The 21,891-nt window shown below is 34.0% G+C and overlaps 1 protein-coding gene across 10 annotated transcripts in view; it reads left to right on the plus strand.

Annotated features, from left to right (window-relative positions):
* Positions 1–21,891, plus strand: part of LOC135222952 (thyrotropin-releasing hormone receptor-like) — a 576,292-nt gene that overhangs the window by 496,705 nt on the left and 57,696 nt on the right. For all 10 annotated transcript variants that reach the window (XM_064261405.1, XM_064261409.1, XM_064261413.1 and 7 more), the window contains one exon: positions 19,962–20,142. In XM_064261405.1, the coding sequence (XP_064117475.1) occupies positions 19,962–20,142 (181 nt within the window). The remainder of the gene's footprint in view (positions 1–19,961; positions 20,143–21,891) is intronic.

Below are 21,891 nucleotides of genomic sequence, written 5' to 3' on the forward strand. Positions count from 1 at the left end.
AGCAGTCAGTTGATAGGATGGTATATATATACTTGACATCTTGAGTGTGTAAGTATATATACAATAATGCAGAATCGGTATTTACTTATACCTCTCTTGACAGCCCAGTGGTAAGAGAACTTGTCACCGAAGTCTGGGGTAGTTGCTGTTGGTGGTTCGAATCTTCAAGGTGACTGTTACTTATATATATATATATATATGTGTGTGTGTGTGTATGTATATATATACATATATGTATGTATGTATATATATATATATATATATATATATAGTGGTTGTGTGATTGTGTCTGCGTGTAACGTGTATATATACACATATACAGACTATCAACAAAAGGCATTTTGACTATGTAATACCGAACTCCAGTTCGCATATAGATTGTTTATCTTGACTGTTTGGTCAACTAGTTGCCAAGGTTGCGCCTGTTAAGTTTCCAGGGTGTAATTAATCAACTTGTGCGGAACTGGGATTTATATGATTTGCCAGTGCAGAGGGATGATGTACAGTCAAAGTTAATGGAATAGCTTCAAGTGAGTAATAACTTTGTTTACGACTTCTGCATCTGGACGGAGTTGTAATTATCTCTCTCGTACTGCCAAATATCATCATAAGAAAACAAGACATTAAATTGTATGCGCAGAATTACTTTTCGCGTCGGTTGAATTCGTATGGTGATGGTAATGTTTCTTCTGGACATTTTAAGAAATATAATTTATTTTTTAATCTCTCGAATATTGTTTTTTCATAAAGCGGCCATTCTGTATATGTGTTTTTTTGACAATACCAACAACTCGCAGTGATTAGTTGCTTAATCTGATGAATAATTTGGGAGATGAAGGAAAAATTCATTTTTATATTTATCACTTTTTTATAATGTCCATTATCTGGGATATACACAAAAAACTTATAGTTATATCTATGATTTTTTTTTTACTTTTGACGTACCATATTTTTTCATTTTCACTTATTTTACAGTGCATTTTAATGGAGAGGCATATGATTAATATGGCTATACATTTGGAGTATTATATTGAAAACGATTTTCCTCTAGTGAAACAGCAAAGAAAATAACTCATGGAACAGTTTTAGGTTATGTGTGCCTTTTATGGAGAAAAGATATACATCAAAGTAATTATACTTCTTTATTGCCCTAAATAGTACATGGAACAACAAGTTCTCTCTCTCTCTCTCTCTCTCTCTCTCTCTCTCTCTCTCTCTCTCTCTCTCTCTCTCGTACCAGGGTTCTCGAAAACAGATAGAAACGCGAACAGAAACTCGCAGTCTGGACGATCTTTTACCAATTAACTTCACATTTCGTCCATTTTATGGCCGGGTGTAAGAAACAATAATGAGACCCTTCATAGCTGCCCTATAGTCTCTCTCTCTCTCTCTCTCTCTCTCTCTCTCTCTCTCTCTCTCTCTCTCTCTCCAAAGAAAGACCCTCCCACTTTCTCTGTCTGTCTCTCCCTCCAAAAAGCCCTCTCTCTCTCTCTCTCTCTCTCTCTCTCTCTCTCTCTCTCTCTCTCTCTCTCTCTCCAAAAAAGACCCTCCCACTCTCTCTCTCTCTCTCTCTCTCTCTCTCTCTCTCTCTCTCTCTCTCATACGTATGCAAAGATTACCAATGCATTGTATCATAATCCGTATTGTCGCATAGGTGAAACTAAAAACATCATGAGTGAGAAATATAAAGTAAAGTTAATATTTTTCCCCCGACAAACACAATTTCAGATCACAGCGAACACAGACATGCCTGAACGGAAGTTGCAATATTCCATGCAGGCTCAGGAAGGACGACGCAGCATCACACCAGGGGTACGATTTTAACTAGCGATACCTTAAATCGTTTTCAAAAGTAAATAGGTTTTAGGAGAACGGGCGTTTGAACCTGTTCTTTGCTCTTGTTTCACAGAGCCTTTCCTATGTGTGCGCCAATTGTTAGTTTAACGGGAAAACCTCTTCATTCAACACTAATGGTCGACGATCTCGTGGAGAAAGTTTTGACAACTTAGTGTTGAAAACGCAAGTTTTTTCTTTTCATTCTGGTTAGGAAAACTAAATCTCTCTCTCTCTCTCTCTCTCTCTCTCTCTCTCTCTCTGGTAAAGCTATGTTTGCTGTGCTCCATCTGCAGGGCCAGCATGGCAACCAGAAGAAGCCTTCGTTTTTTTCCCTTTCTGAGCGAAACTCGCCCATTTTTTTTTTTATTCCTGAGAGTCAACAGGAGAGACGATGGCCTCCCATCTCATATATCTAACAGGAAATTGCCTTTTGGATCGTTTTGGTAATTCTTGTGTTACCGATGACGTCACGTCTTGCGCAAATAGGGACGGAGTAGTCGAGGAAAGTCTTATGATTTCGCGCTCTTTCCCTTTTTCGTCCTTAGGCGCCTTGATAACTAAGGGAATGTAGTACTGTGGTAGTACGTAGGTACTACTACTACTACGTACGTTGCTACTTTCACTACAGGGACCGTTTCGCGTGCTGACTTTGACGGCGGCGCCTTATTTAAACGAGGTCATAATTTCTCCCTAAAACGAGCCACGAGATTTGTTTTTCCCCGTCTTAATGTCTTGCTCTCGGAAATAAAGACGACGCTTTAAAAGACATACGAGGTGTTTATGTCTTACGTTTCTTTTTTTCTGTGGTCGATCACCCTCCTCCTCCTCCTCCTCCTCCTCCTCCTCCTCCTCCTCTACCCATTTCCACCCTCCCCTAGCTACCCTTTCTATCCGTCAAAAAAAAAAAAAAAAAAAAAACCTGCAGCGGCCATTGGCATCGTAAAGGTCCGCCGACGTCATGATAGCGATTAATTATGAGTAATTATTTCCAAGCGTTGATGTGCTCAGTAAGCTGAGAATTGTAACAGCAGACGCGAATAGGATTTCCTGTTTCTCGCAACATCACCATTACTTGGTCTCATGTAAGAGGCCACAATGACATTCACGTCATAAAAGTCCTTTGCGCCATTATGTCTATTATGTTGTTATTGGACTCAATTTGCTCTAGCTCGTATTATTCTTATGTTCTTATTCTTCTTCGGACTTTTGCTATGAATAACTTCGATAATTTAAGGGATAAAGCTTTTCAAGTAGATGCATTGATCTCCCCTTATCATAGAAGTTTGCTATATATATATATATATTATATATATATATATATATATATATATATATATATATATATATATATATATATATGTATAGAATATATATATATGTATATATAGTATATATGTATATAATGTATATATATTATGTTATGTATATTATATATGTATACGTATATACATATTTACTCCAGCCCAGATGAAGAAAAAAAGTGATTGGATTGTTTTCATATCTAGATTTACATTGAGTTGAGTTTGAGTTGAACTGGGTAGTGAAATTTTTACTTACACTCTATTATCTTCAACAGTTTTCATGAATATGAAGTAAATGTCACTGTTTGAGACTTGTGAGTCTGTAGTTCGAAATTACACTTTTGCTGAAACCTTGGTGCGTTTTCTTTAGAATCGATGTCCACGAAGTGAATATGAATGTGGATAATCAGGAAGTAATTTTTCGTGTAACAAATAAAATTCATATCGGTCCAGTATAAACCAGTGTATGGATTGCTCTCAAAATTTGGCGGTGTTTTGAGCGAGTTCTAATGTGCTTGGGTCGTGAGATTTCCGTTCTTGCAGTAATTTTATTATTATTATTATTATTATTATTATTATTATTATTATTATTATTATTATTAAAACGATAAAAATAAGATTCTCCTGAAACGTGGGTTGATTTTCTCCTAGGGCAGATATCTTTATACCTATGAATTAGTAATCGCAATTTCTTTATGGCAGTTACTAGAATGATTTCCAAAACGGGTGAAAATAAGACTCCTGAAATGTGGGTTGATTTGTCCTTTAACCATGAATATAGTTATCAAAATTGCTCTCTAGCATTTCCAAAAAAATAATAATAATTATTATTATTATTACGTCAGGAGATGACGTCAAGATACCGTCTCTGCCTCACAAGATAATGGATAGAATCTGGGTGTTGAAAGCAATTTCATATTTCTATATAGTTTAAGACAATTACAATCATGCAAAGTGCTAATTTACCGATGATATATAAAGGAAATGTGTTGGTATTATGATTACTTAAGTACGAGGTCTCAATAGATGACACTTGAACATTTTTATTGGCATCCCAGACGACCTTAATATGGGCCAAAGGCCATTGACATCGCAATGTGGCAGCTGCATTGGATGTGATGATTCAGTTACGTAAATTGTACGTTATAAGCTAGGTTCGTCTAGCTGTGTTGTATCTTAAATTATTGAGTACATTTGAGTTTTCATATCTCAATTTGGAATCCTCGGTGAAAGTGAGATGATATTATTATTAATGCTTTTTTTTTTATTTATTTTTTATTTATTTTTTTTGTTCATCTGTATCTTATTCCTATTGAAGTTGGTCAACGCTTAGCTGCGTTGTCGGCAAAAGCTCCCATTGATTGCATTTTCCTTTTCTTCTTAAAGTTGCATTCTATATGTCTCCCTATTCTACTAAAAATTTGTTAATTGATGAGGAAAAAAGGTGAGGCTGACAGTAATAGTAAAACTGGATATTGTTCTGTGTTAATAAAGACAATAAGATGCCAAATCTTAAGACAGTTGTTTTTTTTTACATTCAGAATAGGTATTCTTGATAATATATATATATATATATATATATATATATATATATATATATATATATATATATAGATATGATAATAGATAGATAGTAGATAGATAGATATTTTTCATAGTAGAAATATCTCAAAATCACTGTGTTTTCCTTACAGCCAATAATGATACCGAACACGAATACAGTTAGAAACAGTCAGAGGAACCAATCGTTCAAAGAATTCAAGGAATATCTAACTATTTCCTGCACGGGATCTTAACACTTTTCATTGATAGAAGAATATAATTTCTTAAAACAAAATATCGGGGCCAAATAACTTCTTGGTAGGTATCTTCGTTGCTTAATCTTCGGGTATCGTCTGATGGGAGCTGCTATATGGATTAGATCATTAAAGTGTGTCCTTTATCTCATCAGGGATATTGAACACCCATAGAGAACGTATCCGGGGGACGCCGGAGAATTTTAATTCGTACTTCATGCTGCGAATTTCCTTTCATCCTTCTGATGGAATATTGTTATTCTAATCATTGTGTAATTATATTATTAAAAGCTTAGTAAACATATTAGGAGTCGTTGTACTTTAGTATGCATCATTAATTATTACAATTTTCGACCAGGAATTAAAGGTAACGACATATTTATGTTGAAATAGATTTAGGTTTTAACCCATGAATATGGAGTGATGGGTTGATTGTGTTTATTCTTCTTCTTCTTCTTCTTTTTCTCCTTCTTTCATTCGTCGTGTATCCCAAAACTTTTGCGAAAATGGGCTCCTTGTCCTTTGTATTCCTTGTCATTTGCATCAGTCCTTCAGCTGCTCTCTTTCCCCCATTCGCTCTCGTTATTCCAAGCAAAAATGTCTCCCTCCTTCTCCCCCTCGTCTTCCCATCTTCGATTTCCTTACCAAACATTACCTATGCAAACCTTCCCTTCTTGACACATGGCCCAAAAATTGACGATGGAATCCGGATCGATAATCGGATAACTTAAGGGGGAACTTGATTGGGAAGATGGTTGAAAATCCCGAAGGTAAGAGTTTTTTTATTATTATTATTATTATTATTATTATTATTATTAATTATTATTTAAAAGAGGACCGTTAAGCATTTGGAACAAGCTCACAGGGGCCAGTGACTTGAAATTCTAGCTTCCAAAGAATAATTTTTGTTTGTTTGTTTGTATGGTGTTTTTACGTTGCAAGGAACCAGTGGTTATTCAGCAACGGGACCACCGACTTTACGTGGCTTCCTAACCACGTCGAGAGTGAACTTCTATCACCAGAAATACACATCTATCACTCCTCAATGGAATGGCAGAGAATCAAAGTCGTGGATAGGTCATGCGCTTGTCGTTACCTTGGAAAACGGAAGTAAATCGAATATTAGAATTGCCTGGTCTCTTGAGAGCTTCCGTGCATATTGAGTTAAAGGATTTCCAATTGCATGAAAAGTGCATTAGTCGGGGTTTCCTGCGTCGTTTTTAGTCTCAGAAGTTTGAGCTTTTTCCCGTTAACTGTGAGTGATGCGTCTGGCACTTCATTCATTTCATACACACACACACACACACACACACACACACACACACACACACACACACACCATGCGTGCACGTGTACTTATACATGTTTTGTATTATATATGTATACATACATACATATATAGTTATATGTGCACACACATATATATATAGATATTTATTAAATTTATAATAATTAATATATATATATATATAGATAATACATTATCTATATATATATATATATATATATATATAAGATATATATATATATATATATATATATATATATATAAAAGATTTTAGCTACTGTTATATGCGTTTCCCTGTGAATTGACAATCCGAGAAATTGTCATAAGAAACAAATATATTGTCGATGGAGTTTAATGTGATTCATTTATACTGACTGATTAAATTTCAGTGTAAGAAGGTAAGGAGGCTTAGTAAAATTATGCTTGACGGACCAGGAAGCCATGAATGCACGTAAGTTGCAAATAATCTAGTGATTAATATGGATTACCCCTGTCACTGTGATTTTGTAATCACTCTGAGAGAATTATCGATTTAGGTATTCGTAAGTTGGTCTTTGTACAATGCTTTGTCTTATTACATTTTTCCTCTCGTCAGTGTTAACCTATCATAATCATAGTGACTAGGACAAGAGAAGAAGGTACAAAAAACAGCAATGTACAAAGACTATCTAATGGATAGCTATATTAGTGGTTTTACTGTGAAATTATCTGATGATTTGGCAGAGTAGAAGTACAGTAGAAAACACGGGACCTTAAAAGTATAAGCTCTCTCTCTCTCTCTCTCTCTCTCTCTCTCTCTCTCTCTCTCTCTCTCTCTCTCTCTCTCTCAGTAATACTTGAGTTTCTTCGGGAATTACAGGAGAGAAGAGAATTTTGTGTCGTGGCGAATGACGTTGTCTGCATGATGCCAGTGCCCACCTGTCATTGAGAGCCTCTTGAACAGAGGGCATGTTTTCAGCAGAGGCGGATATTCCTCAAAATAATCAGTACTTAGCAGGCAAATGGCGCATTTAGAAAGGGGCCAAAACGCTCAAAATGAAGCTTGCAGAGTGTGAGCTTTTGCTCAAAGGAATTTGAGGGAGAGAAGAAGGTGATGAAACAATTTCCTACCACTTGCAAGAGAAAACCCGAAAAATGTTGAAACGCAAGCTGTGAAATGCGAGCATATATTTCGAGAGAAATGAAAGTGAAAAAGCAAAACCCCAGTTGAATTAAACTGCTTCAGGAGAAAAGGCTCAGGAACCCGAGTCACATTTCAATTAATATTTCAGCGAAGATGATTTACATCTGTAAGAATGAAAGTAACTGAGGCTGAATGATTCTTTTAACGGAAGATTCTTGAAACGGAAATTAATGTGAATTTTTTTTTTTGTCAATATTTTTTTTCTATTTTAAAATGCTGATATGAAGGTAGAGTTGCACACACAAAACTGTGTTCAAATTTCTTTTGTAAACTTTTTTAGACATTATAGTGCGTTTAGAAATAGGGTAATCGTCCTGAAAATAAGGGAAATTCGTTTTCGTCATGACACATAAACTATTTTATCCTATCCCTATGACGTTTACATTACAAGAAGCAGACTCATGAAAACCCTATTTGCTATTCACCGAATGTCACGAAACGGCTCTCTTTCTGACTTATCCGAGTGACGCTGAGCACGAAACGAGCAGTTTTACAATCACCAATCTCTAATCAGAAGGTTTTATGTCGTGGGTGAAAAGACACTAAAGTGAAGGTAGAACGGATGGAATTCCAATTGGAAGTCAGTAATTTAGGAAGTCCGAGTTTTGATACAAATTCAAATCTTTCTGTAGTTCCTCGTTTGACGAGTGGTTCACGTGCTCGCCTACCGATTCGGTAGTCCGGAGTTCGATTCCCCGCTCTGCCAACGTGGAATCAGAAGAGTTTGTTTCTGGTGATTAGAAATTAATTTCTCGATATAATGTGGTTCGGATCCCACAGCAAGCTGTAGGTCCCGTTGCTAGGTAACCAGTTGGTTCCTAGCCACGTAAAAATATCTAATCCCTCGGGCCAGCCTAGGAAAGCTGGTAATCAGCTTAGTGGTCTGGTTAAACTAAGATATACTGTTTTAAATCTATGTGTGGGTTGATTTTATTCTCCAGTGATGGCTTACTATGCTGTTTGAGGTCTAGCATCTCCTTAGGAAGAGTCCTTACAGTTATCAGAGTGTAATTTGTCTGGAGGACCTTTGAAAGTCATTAGAGATTTATTGAGAACTATACAGAACCTGCTCTTTATCTACAGACACTCCCTCCAAAGAAGGTGACAGAAATTTCAAGAAAAAGTGCTCGGGACATCTTATGGACAACCGAACATTTTGACAGGCACAATTAGATATATAGCGTGAGTCTGAATTGGTTGTCGGAGGTAACGAATGAGACTCTATTCTACCGTAATTAAAACATTTGAGAATCAAGAAGAGAATACAGACGACAAAAAAGAAAGAAAGAAAAAAAAACAGACGGTATAATAAAAGTGTAAGAAGAAAAGTTGAAGACCAGGACAGAGGAATGAAATGGAATAGAATGTCGAATGCAATTGTGTCACACTTCGTCTTTCAATAAAAGACCTCTACAGGACGCAGTGAAGGTTGATGCAATGGTGATCAGGGAATGCCATTGCAGACGATACTCGTCGATATTCTCGGCCTGGATATTACTGGAAACTTATTTTCCAGTTGTTTGCTATCCGTTCCGGTAAAGTTCACCAGAAATTGAGAGAGAAATATTGCAATATATTATATATGTATGTATAAATCTGTATATATATACTCATATATAAATATAGAAATAAAATACAATTGTTGTTTAAAAATCGGTTCGCTCTACCTCGGTTATAATCCCGAAGGAGGGAATTATAATTGATAAGTCGCACGTCGAACCACTTGTCAGTTATGATTAATTCCCCCTCGGTATTATTTCCGAGGTAGAACTAATTGGATATTAAACGACGCTTGTAGCTTAATGTTTGTGGATATAAAAAAATGTCACGGTGATGTCATAAAAATATATATATATATATATATATATATATATATATATATATATGTATATATATATATATATAATATAATATATATATTAGTGAGTATATATTTATATATATATCTCCTATCAGGTGCATCAGTATGATGGTTAGTCAGTGTTCATTGGAGCTACTGTTGTGTTGATTATCGTCATCTGTTTAGATGTGTAGGAGAATTAACTGATAAAAATGTGTGATACGTTGAATTGAATTGAACTCAACATAGAATTTAGGGCAAAGGCCAATTGACACTAAAAGTTTGAAAGGTGTAACAGAAGGATGATCTCCCAATTGCGCTATGAATCTAGGAGAGGGTGAAAGCTAAGATGAAAGAAAGAGAATATAAAAGGAGGTACAGTAAAGGAACGAAAGGGGTTACAGCTAGGGGCAGAAGGGACGTTGCAAGGAACCTTAAGTAATGCCTACAGTGCACCGAATAAGGTGCAATGAGGGCTTTACTCCCCTAATGTTAGATAAGTGAACATTTAGATATCCCAAAACCTTGAGAATCTTGCACACCTTTGCTTGTTACTTCGTTTATTCAGCTATGTATCTAGTATAATTTACATTTTAGCTTCTCGTTTTGACCTGTCTCTTTTAATTCCCTGAATACTTAATGGCAAATACCTACCAATTCCTGGCAACTCCTCGTCTTTGACACCTACTTAAGTCTCGTAAATCCCGTCCTCTCTCTCTCTCTCTCTCTCTCTCTCTCTCCTTATCGAAACCTTGGCATTTCTTTCCACGTTGCTAATAAATATGAGTATATAACGTCTCTGTGAATGAATCACCTTCAACGTGTAGAAGGACTGTTTACTCACTTCACTGAATTTCCTAAGAAAATATATACATATTTTAAGTTGAATTATGAACTGCATGGGATTAAATACCCTTTTCTGATGTTTTTGTCCACGCCAGGGAGTCTGAGTCATTTGTAAGGAATTAGAGCTTGAATTTTTCCGCGAATGGTATTGCAAATAAACACACAACATCCTCTCTACAGAAAGAATGATGGTTTTCGTCTAAGTATTTCGAGAAAGGTCTCCTTTACTTTCTTGGAAACTTGGAGTTTTAGTGTTTCTTTTGGATGTGTTTTTAAAAAGATTTATTAAGCAATTAAGGGATGAAATCGTGTTTTACCGTATATTTTATATTTATAAGTGTAACTTCTGACAACAAGACTATTAAGGAGTTCTTTTCATTATGTGGTTAATTTTTTTTTGTCGTTTTGGTACCCACATTTACTGTCGTTTTGCTGTAAGTTCATTTTTACCATGTGACCCTTTTTTTACCCTTACTCTTGAACATTCTCAAATAACTATTTTATAACAAACACTTGATCTTCACTGTGCTTCTCCAATAAGTCCTGTCATAAGTGTTACTTAGTCAGTAAGAATAATTTTTATTTCATTCAGGCACAGTTTACAAACCGTGGTCAGCCACTAACATGCTTGCAGCACGAAGCCCCTGCAACTCTCCTCAAGCTTTTACAACCTTACACTAACTCTTTCCATTCTTGTATCATTCGACTTGGATTTCTCTTCTCTCCTCCACATTGAAGAAATCTTCGAACCAGGACTGCATTCACTGTTCGCAGTGTTCTCCTAAAAGTTATTGTTCGCCATCCCTTCAATTTAAATATTCTCTCTCTCTCTCTCTCTCTCTCTCTCTCTCTCTCTCTCTCTCTCTCTCTCTCTCTCTCTCTCTTCATTGACTACACTACCTATATGGCTACACATGATCTTGCCTTTTATCTTCCACTTCTGTTCATTCTTTTTTTTTTGTAATCCAACAAACTCATTGCCTCTTCATATTATATATAGTCATGTTTATAACCTTTGTATTATCTTGCAGTTTGACCTTTCTACGAATACATGCCTACATACACTCACACATGCACTTATTTGTGATATATATATATATATATATATATATATATATATATATATATATATATATATATATCTAATTAAAAGACCCCATAAAAACACCAAAATATATAGAGAGAAATACTATATTTCAGAGACTGCAGTCTGAAATATATTATTTCTCTCTATATCTCTTGGTGTTTTTTATGGGCTCCTTTTATTAGATGGAATTCTGTTGTAACAGAAACACAACACACACACACACACACACACACATATATATATATATATATATATATATATATATATATATATATATATATATATGTTTCTGTTATAACAGAATTCCATCTAATAAAAGGAGCCCATAAAAACACCTAATATATATATATATATATATATATATATATATATATATATATATATATATATAATATATATATATCCTTACAGTCCTTATCTTACAGTAGGTTCGGGTTGCCCCAGGTCCCTCAGTGTGAGGCACCTCTAATGTCTACCAGAGAGTTGCTAGTACATCTTCCGGTATATTTTGCATCTTCCAATCTTGGATGGTCTGGGATGCAGTTTAGATATTTGTCGAGCTTATTCTTAAACACATCTACGCTCACTCCTGATATATTCCTCAGATGAGCTGGCAACGCATTGAATAGACGCTGCATTATCGATGCTGGTGCGTAGTGGATTAATGTCCTGTGTGCTTTCCTTATTTTTCCTGGTATTGTTTTGGGCACTATTAATCTACCTCTGCTTGCTCTTTCTGATATTTTTAGTTCCATGATATTTTCTGTTATTCCTTCTATCTGTTTCCATGCCTGAATTATCATGTAGCGTTCTCTTCTCCTTTCTAGACTATATAATTTTAATGATTGTAGTCTTTCCCAGTAGTCAAGGTCCTTAACTTCTTCTATTCTAGCTGTAAAGGACCTTTGTACACTCTCTATTTGTGCAATATCCTTTTGATAGTGTGGGTACCATATCATATTGCAATATTCAAGTGGACTACGAACATATGTTTTATAAAGCATAATCATGCGTTCAGCTTTCTTGTTTTTGAAGTGCCGTAACAACATTCCCATTTTTGCTTTACATTTTGCCAAAAGAATTGCTATTTGATCATTGCATAACATGTTCCTATTCATCATCACACCAAGGTCTTTAACTGCTTCCTTATTTGTGATTGTCTCATTATTAGGTCCCCTATATGCATATAGCTTTCCTTCTCTGTCTCCATAATTTATTGATTCAAATTTATCAGAGTTAAATACCATCCTATTTTCCTCTGCCCAATCATATACTTTGTTAAGGTCTCTTTGTAGAGCGTTCCTATCTTCATCACAAGTAATTTCTCTACTTATTCTTGTGTCATCAGCGAAACTACTCACTAACCGAATCCTTAACATTACTGTCTATGACTTCAATCATAATAACAAACAGTATTGCAGCTAACACCGTACCTTGTGGCACACCGGATATTACCTTGGTTTCATCCGATTTCTCATCGTTTGCAATAACTATCTGTTTTCTGTTGTGTAAAAATTCTTTTAACCATCTTCCTATTTTATCTTCGATTTTGTGTTTTCTAATTTTCTTTGTTAATATATTATGGTCTACTTTGTCAAAGCTTTTGCAAAGTCTAGATAAACCACATCTGTTTCATTTCTGCTTTTCATATTTTTGAATATGTTCTCACGGTGGACTAACAGTTGGGTTTGTGTACTTTTTCCGGGTACGAAACCGTGTTGTCCTATATTAAACAAATTATTTTGTATTAAATGTTTCATAATATTTTTCTTCATTACCCTTTCATACACTTTCATAATATGTGATGTTAGACTCACAGGCCTATAATTACTTGCCTCAAGTCTTGATCCACTTTTGAAAGTAGGGGTGATATATGCTAATTTGTGCTCATCATAAATCTTGCCTGTATCTACACTTTGTCTTAATAATATTGCAAGTGGCTTTGCGATAGAATGAACTACTTTCTTTAACAAAATAGCAGGGATTCCATCAGGCCCTGCAGCAGCTCCATTTTTAATTTCATTAATTGCCTGCACAATATCAGCTTCATTAATTTCTATGTCAGCTAAATATTCACTATTTTCGTCCCTTACTTCTATATCATTATCTTCATTATCTATTCTAGGGGTGAATTCTCTCTTATATCGTTCTGCCAGTATGTTGCAAATTTCCTTTTTTTCATTCATTAATCTCCCTTCAATTCTCAGAGGGCCTATTTCTATTCTTCTTTTATTCATCTTCTTCGCATATGAGTATAATAGTTTTGGGGTTTTGCTTGATATTTAATAGGGTTTTTTCTTCCAATTCCCGTTTTTCATTTTCTTTTGATTGTATAATCTTTTGTTCTGCATTTTCTATCTTACTTTCTAGTTCTATAACTTTCCATGCATTTTTTTCTTTTGCAAGACCTTTTTTCCACTTTCTGATTTTCTGGAACAAGATCCTTCTGTCTCTTGGTATGCATGAATGATGTTTACTTTTCTTCTTCGGTATATATTTATCCACTATTTTCTCTAATATTTTATATAATATCTCCGTATTTACCCTTATGTCATGGCTTACGAAAATGTTATCCCAATCTTTGTTTAATTCTTCATTTATTTCTGACCATTTTATATTTTTACTGTAGAAGTTGTATTTTCCATATCCTTCCCACTTTTTCATTTCTTGCTTATCTCTGTTTTCACTTGCTTTGGAATGACTGTTAATTCTATGACATTATGGTCTGAAATACTCGCATTATAAACTATTATTTCTTTAACATAATTCACCTCGTTCACAAATACTAGGTCTAAAGTATTTTCCTTTCTTGTTGGCAGGTGATTTATTTGTTGAATGTTGTATTCTAGTAGCATATCTAATAGCTTTTCGAATTGCCTCTTATCTTCTGCACTACTATTACTCTCTTTTTTATATGTATAAGTACATCCACAATCTCCTATTCGTTCTTTCCATTCTACGAAAGGAAAGTTGAAGTCACCAGATAGGAGAATAGTCCAGTCCTTGTGATTTCTACATATATCATCCAATTTTTCAATTATTAAGTCAAACTCTTTAGTATTAGGAGGTCTATATATTACTATGTTCATTAATTTTTCAGATTCAAATTCTACCGCTATTAGTTCACATTCTGAGTTACTATATTTCTCATATATTTTTCCTTGTTTTTTGTCTTTCCCATATATTGCGGTTCCCCCTTGATTCCTATTTTTTCTATCTGATCTATAAGTTTGGAACCCTTTTATTTGATCATCATTCCCAGTCTCTTGGGAATACCAGGTTTCACTTATATTCATTATATCTATTTTCTTTTCAATTTGGGTTAGTTCTTCTAAGTACTCTATTTTTCTTTTTGAGTTACTCGTAACTAAATTTTTCTTTTTGAGTTACTCGTAACTAAACCCTGCGCATTCATCACTATGATGGTTTGCGTGTTTTCTCCTTCATTTAATATTGGTAGTAATAAGGATTTTCCCATGTCTCTTTCCTGTTCTGGTATGTTGTTCTTTTTTTCATTTCCAGAAATTCTGACATTAAAAAATCCAACTTTTCCTAATATTTGATCTTCCTTCATCATAATTATTCATTTTGTGTCTGAATCTGCAATTTTCTCCGTTTCTGCAATATCCTCTTGCATAATAAATACAGTTATTATCCCTTGAGTAGAATTTGGGAGCTGATGCATTGAAATTTTTTGCTGACATCTCTGCATATCTCATGGTTGTGGTTTGCTTTTCTCTTTTACCTGATATTCTTGATCTCTCTTTATTTGTTTCTTTCTTATTTTGGATTTTATTACTTGGTTGGTTATTTATTTGATTATGATTCATGGCTACAGGGGTGCATATATTTGCATTTTTTGTCGAACTTACATCCTTTTCCTTCTTTTAGGTTTTGGCATATTTTTGGATGCAGATCTCTGCAATCATCTCCATATCCATCTAGGTATGCACATTTACCATATATTTCATAGTTGTGACATACTTAGGATGTTTGTAGTAACAATCTTTCTCCAAATCTGCAATTCCCTCTTTTCAAAAGGTTGCAGATTTTGTCTTTCTTGTCTATTTTTTCCTCTTTCCCGTCATTGTGTAGATCTGGGTAGAGCCTCTTCGGGATTTGCTTTTCTGTTGCCATATCGTAATTTATTTCTTCGTAGGTATGCTGCTTTATTGCCTCATATGTAGTATCAATGAGTATCTCTGCATCCATACTTTTATCTTGTTCTTTGTTTTCCTTATTTTTTTCTGTCATTTCATTTTTGTTTACTTCTCTTCCGTTTCCTCTTCTTCTTCTTCTTCTTCTTCTTTCGTCTCCCTCTTCTTCTTCATCCTCAACTATTTGTACATTCAATCTTGATTTAATAACATTGTCCCATGATAGACATGATAGACTGTTGAACAAAAAATTCTTGTATCTTTTCTCATATCTTGTATTACCTCAGCACACTGTGGATGGGTCGGAATGTTGCATGCAGCACAATTAGGATATTCACAAGATTCACCTTATTCATTTTCTTTGTCGGAATATGTTGGTTTATGTATATTTTCTTTATGAGTCTCTTGACCACTTGGATTTTATTTGGAACTTCTTCAATTATTTTCAAGATGTTTTCATTAGATTTGTTCCAGTTTGAAGGATTATATCCTTCTAATATATCTGTGAATGCTTTTGTATCTTTTTGGTTAGGACTGTTGCTGATTTCATAGATGAGAAATGCCAGTTCCCTTCCTGCTACCTCATCGTATTGCGAATCTGCTAAACACGCTAAATTACGCCATCTCTTCCCGCAGTTGGAACTTACTGCCATCTTGTTCTAATTTACAGTATTACACTTGATAAACTAACTTAGAAGACGCTTTATCCTACTATTTTCACACTAATCTTATCACCGATAGTTCACGAACACTTCTAGATATTTCTCAAATTCTAGTCGTATGTTAAACTTGTGATATCTGTTGATTAATCTGATTTCATTTCACGCGGGAACGTCTCACCAAGCAAGATGGCTACTACGAGAGAGAGAGAGAGAGAGAGAGAGAGAGAGAGAGAGAGAGAGAGAGAGAGAGAGAGATACCTATATTTATATATATATGCTTAATTTTTTTTATAGATAATAGCAAGTTATAGAACCACTAAGATATCAAATCCCTTAGATTTATGGGGTCATCATACAGAGCTTTATTTAAATCAAGGAAACACTGATTATATTGGTGAGGACAAAAATAAAAAGACTTGGTAGTTTTAGTTTCCGACTACATCAATAATCGTATAAGAAACTTACGAGAGATAACGGAGAAAATACAAAAAATTACTCTATGTTTATTCATATGAAATAGCCAAAGTTGACGTGATCGCTAAAGGTCGATTGGATTTCGATAACTTGCGCGAATACAGAACTATCATTAATTCGATATTAAACAAAAATACAGTTTAATTATGGGAATAGATGGCCAAGAACCGCAATTTAAGCGGCGAATTGTTTTTGGAGGGGACACATCTAATTTATTTAATATCCCCAGGAATTTGAATAATGAGGCTAATCTAATGAGGAGTCCAGGCTTATATATATATATATATAATTTATATTATACATATTATATATATATATATATATATATATATATATATATATGAAATTCATTACACAACAACTGCGTTATTAATAACTATCTTTTAAAATGCGTTGTTAATTAAGGAAGGATAAAAAAAGTGACTCATTTATGACGAAAACAGTTAGATTTTTAGCTGCAGTTATCTGACATCGTTGTTGGTTTTTATTGATTAGTTTTTTGAGATCTTGAAATATTTATTTTTTAGCTAATGACATAATATTTAAGGGGAATCGTGTGAATGCCCTGCATGTTAAAACCTTGCAGGGTCTACAGATCACTTGCTTAGTCATTGATAAAAAAATAGGTGAAAAGGCAGTGACCTGAAGAGATAGAACGCCCACTGTCAACATTACCTACAAATAAACAAGGGACTATATGGCCATACATGCATACATACTTACAGGAAGATATGAATAACATGATACCCTAACTCTTCTTTCTAACAATCTGCAATTGGGATAATCATTAGTTACCATTGGAATTTACACAGCGTGGTCTTCTGGGAAGAGAGAGAGAGAGAATCGCTGAAGAAAAATAATTGTGACAATCATGAGAATCACAAGAGTGTATGAGAATCTCCATATTTCGAAACAGTAAATGCGTCCGTCCTTGGTAACGAAGGAAAGTATGCTCTCCCACCTCACCTAATGCATGTACACACACACACACACACACATTCGTGCAGGTAAGAAACAGATGCCAAACGTTGTGTAAAAGAATAAATGCTACTGAAGTGGAATTCCTTCAAACCTATTATGTTGGTCACACTGACGCAGCAAAATACAAAATATTTTCTGAGAAACTTTCTGATAAACAAAATATAAAAAGAATATTGACAAAATAAGTATGGTGAAACAGTTGTGTATTCTTTATGATACACTTTCATAGGAAAATTGTGTTCAAAAATTTGCAAAGAACCATAAAAGGCTTACTTTTTTAGCGCCAGTGCCATATGGGGAAAATGGTTTAAGATATCTCTCTCTTCATCTCTCTCTCTCTCTCTATCTCTCTCTCGCTCTCTCCTCCTCCTCTCTCTCTCTATCCTCCTCCTCTCTCTCTACTATATATATATATATATATATATATATATATATATATGATATATATATATATAGATATATGTGTGTGTATATATATATATATATATATATATATATATAATATATATATATATATATATATATATTGTGTGTGTGTGGTCACACAATACTGTCGTGCGTGTTTGTGCAGAACGAATATTGACTGAATCGAAATTTTGTGCATGGATTAACTAGTTCAATAAAAGTGAAGTGTTGACGACCAGAATACATATAAATGTTTCTGATCATATAGGTTTCCAATATTTGTGACATGTTCCGTACGAAAATTCTTTTCGTATTGATAATATTTCCGAAGCAGCTTACGTTTCCATCATTTTATTGGGGAGCAACAAGCATGCAGATTGCAATCACACGCACAAATCTACGGAATTTGTATATTTAAGGATGTAAGGGCCAAAGCGGGCAATCACCGGGCATTATTCTTCGTTTTCCTGCAAGTGTTCAGTGTGAATTTGTTTTCCTATCTAACGATCTCAGGATTTATGACCCCGTTTTAAACGCCTCTAATTTATACAACAATAGTCTTACATTGCAGTCTTTCTCCTTCAGCTATCCCAGTCATTCAGTGGCTGAATTCGCTTTCATGCCGTAAATCTGCAGCATCACGATTGTTTGTTAACATTAGCTTGCTGAATCTGCCTTCACGCAACTCTTCTAGATATTTCCAAGTGATTTCCACTTCAAAGTTAAGCAGTCGGCTTTGAAAGGTTATGCTTAATAGTAAACTTTGATTATAATAAGTCAGTGTTATTTTGCGGTTTACTTTCCAGTAATTGCAGACCTATTATTTTTTTTTTTTACTCAAGACGATTTATTTATTGTTATTGATTTCTCGTTTTGAGATCGTCCTAAGAATACTTCCAGGTGTGAGATATTTAAAGTATAAAACCAGTCAACTTTCAGGTGTGAGATATTTAAAGTATAAAACCAATGAACTTTCGTGATATTTTAAGGTATAAAACCAATGAACTTTCAGGTGTGAGATATTTAAGGTATAAAACCATTTAACTTTCAGGTGTGAGATATTTAAGGTATAAAACCAGTCAACTTTCAGGTGTGAGATATTTAAGGTATAAAACCATTTAACTTTCAGGTGTGGGATATTTAAAGTATAAAACCATTTAACTTTCAGGTGTGGGATATTTGAAGTGCAAAACCAATTAACTTCCAGGTGTAGGATATTTAAAGTATAAAACAAATTTCCTAGATTACTTCATGAAATCCTCCTGCACACAAAGTCATGATATTAGCCTCTTTAAGTATGCTGCCATCAACTGATTTGACATGCCAATGACATTGGAATTATTACCTTACAGCTTTCCCTTAGTCTTTGTTGTTGTTGTTGAGATTAAGCTGGCCTTATGCCAGCACGGGCTCTTCCCCTCTGAGTAACCCCGCCTACCATTTTACCTTTCTCATTTATGTTTATAATCTGCTTTCTTGACTATCCTTGCAAATACAGATTTCCGTTTTCATGTCGAGAAATTCCGTATACTTATCATCTCTTCCTGTTGTCCACAGAGGACCAAGATAATATCTTGGAACTTTCTCTACTTATCTAACTTTACTTGAATCATTAAGCGGTCCCGTATGTTACTTCTGTCTTTATTCTCATACTCGGTTGCTTACGTCATTATATTACTAGAATTATCTTAAAAATTCTGCTAGCCGGAGTCACTCAGAACATTCGCTCTAAATACTCAGCAAATACCCGAAAGGTTTTCTGTACATATTTTAACTGGTAGTCATTGATACTTAGAATATATTTACCTACTTTCCTTTGAACATATCTCCCTCAATCTTAGGTTTGTATTACTTATATACTAATTCCAGTTGCAAAATTACAACCAATTTGATAAGTTTCTAATTCCAGCTGCAAAATTAGTATTATTTTGACATAAAGTTTAGTGTATAATATTACATATGTAGAATATAAATCGAATTAATATTTACTCATTTAAAACGAAATTTAGTAAATGTCCTCATTGAACTTCATTTCTAACATTATAAATTGATCATTTCTAAGCCTTTCCTCACTTAAACTTACTTTATATTTCCCTTTTCCACAGGTAAGCTCGTGCCCTTCGTGGAATACTGCGTCTGCCACGCCTCTGTGCTGACCATCCTGGTCATCAGCTTTGAAAGGTATTACGCCATCTGTCGGCCACTGAGGGCGTCGTATACCTGCACCAAGATGAGGGCGTGCACCTGCATCCTCACCATATGGGCGGCTGCAGTCTTTCTTTCATGGTATGTTTTTTTTTGTGTTGGCGTCGCACATTATTTTAAGGACTAGTTACAAGATATATATATATATATGATATATATATATATATATATATAGATATATATATATATATATATATATATATATATATATATGCGTGTGTGTGTATACACACACACATATATATATATATATGTTACATTATATATATATATATATATATATATATATATATATATATATATATATATATATATATATATATATATATATATATATATATATATATATATATATATATATGTATGTATATACATACACAATACACACACACACACTCAATTTGAAGGTAACAATTATTCTTGCCTCTACGTGGTCAGCAAACACGGAAAGGAGATTCAACATTGATAAACAAAATCTGTTATATTCGTTACCCTCAATTCACAAGGGATATGGTGAAGGAGATCATTCATGAAAGAATGTTCTCAAATATGTGATACAAGAGTTAACGAACTAATAATGAACAAGATTTCCATTCTTGTTTTATGATGCAGGTCGAGAAATTCTACGCGCAAAAGATGTGTATATATATAAGCATTATATATATATATATATATATATATATATATATATATATATAGATATATATATACATATATATATATATATATATATAATATATCTATATAGATGTATATATATATATATATATTATATATATATATATATATATATATATAGTATATATATATATACATATATATATATATATATATATATATATATATATATATATATACACATAAGCTCTTATGTACACACCCTTTGCGCGCAGAATTTCTCGACCTGCATCATGAAACAAGAAAGGAAATCTAATTAATTATTACCTCGTTATCTCTTGCATCACATGTCAGTCTATTTTTTTCTGAATGATCTCCTTCATCATAACCACTGTGAATTGAGTGTAATGAATATGATTTTTTTTATCAATTTTGAATTCGCTTTCTAACTGCTTTCCATGTAAAGCCAAGAGGAATTTTTACTCGCTTTGATTAATCCGTATTTTTTATTATATATAACCTAGTCTTTAGTGATTTATTTTGGCCTCATTGATTTATCAGTGCTGAGATTTAGGCTTTCCGGGTCAGCCTTTTGGAAACGTGTCACCCTTCCATTTCGTGAGATATTTTTAATGCTGAAATGGCTTTAGTTTATCATACTCACAAGATATAGCTGTACGACATTCGTCATGGATGCCTTCCTTGCTGAGTAAACATGTTGACCAATATTTCCCATTTTATATTCCAATGGTTTTCCTCCTGCATGATATTTTCAGGTTGCCGTTTTTATTTTCCTATACCTATCAAATGAATTTATTAATGTATGTCTGCCCCCCTCCCTGTTTTCTCTGAATTTCTCTTTAAAATTTAATGCCGACACTTACCTGTCAGGTTTTCTTTGATTTTTTTTTTTTTTTTTTAGCCAAAGAGACGAAAAACTCTTAAACTGTACCCCAAAGACAAAACAAACACTAATTCATTCTCTTCAACGTTTTTATTTAGAAGCGAATAAATATTTCATCGCGGGAAATATGACGCTGTCTATCACCAAGATTGTGTAAGTTGGCCCTCAAAATAGTAGTTATTTTTAGAAGTAACTTTTCTCTCTCCCAGACGTTCGTGTAACTATACCACCATTTACGCTTTGATACCTGAAAGTGGAAATAAATGTAGTCGAGGCAACAGAGGTGTTTACTTGAATGATTTTATTTA

Source organism: Macrobrachium nipponense, chromosome 8, assembly GCF_015104395.2.
Source record: "Macrobrachium nipponense isolate FS-2020 chromosome 8, ASM1510439v2, whole genome shotgun sequence".
NCBI lineage: Eukaryota > Metazoa > Arthropoda > Malacostraca > Decapoda > Palaemonidae > Macrobrachium > Macrobrachium nipponense.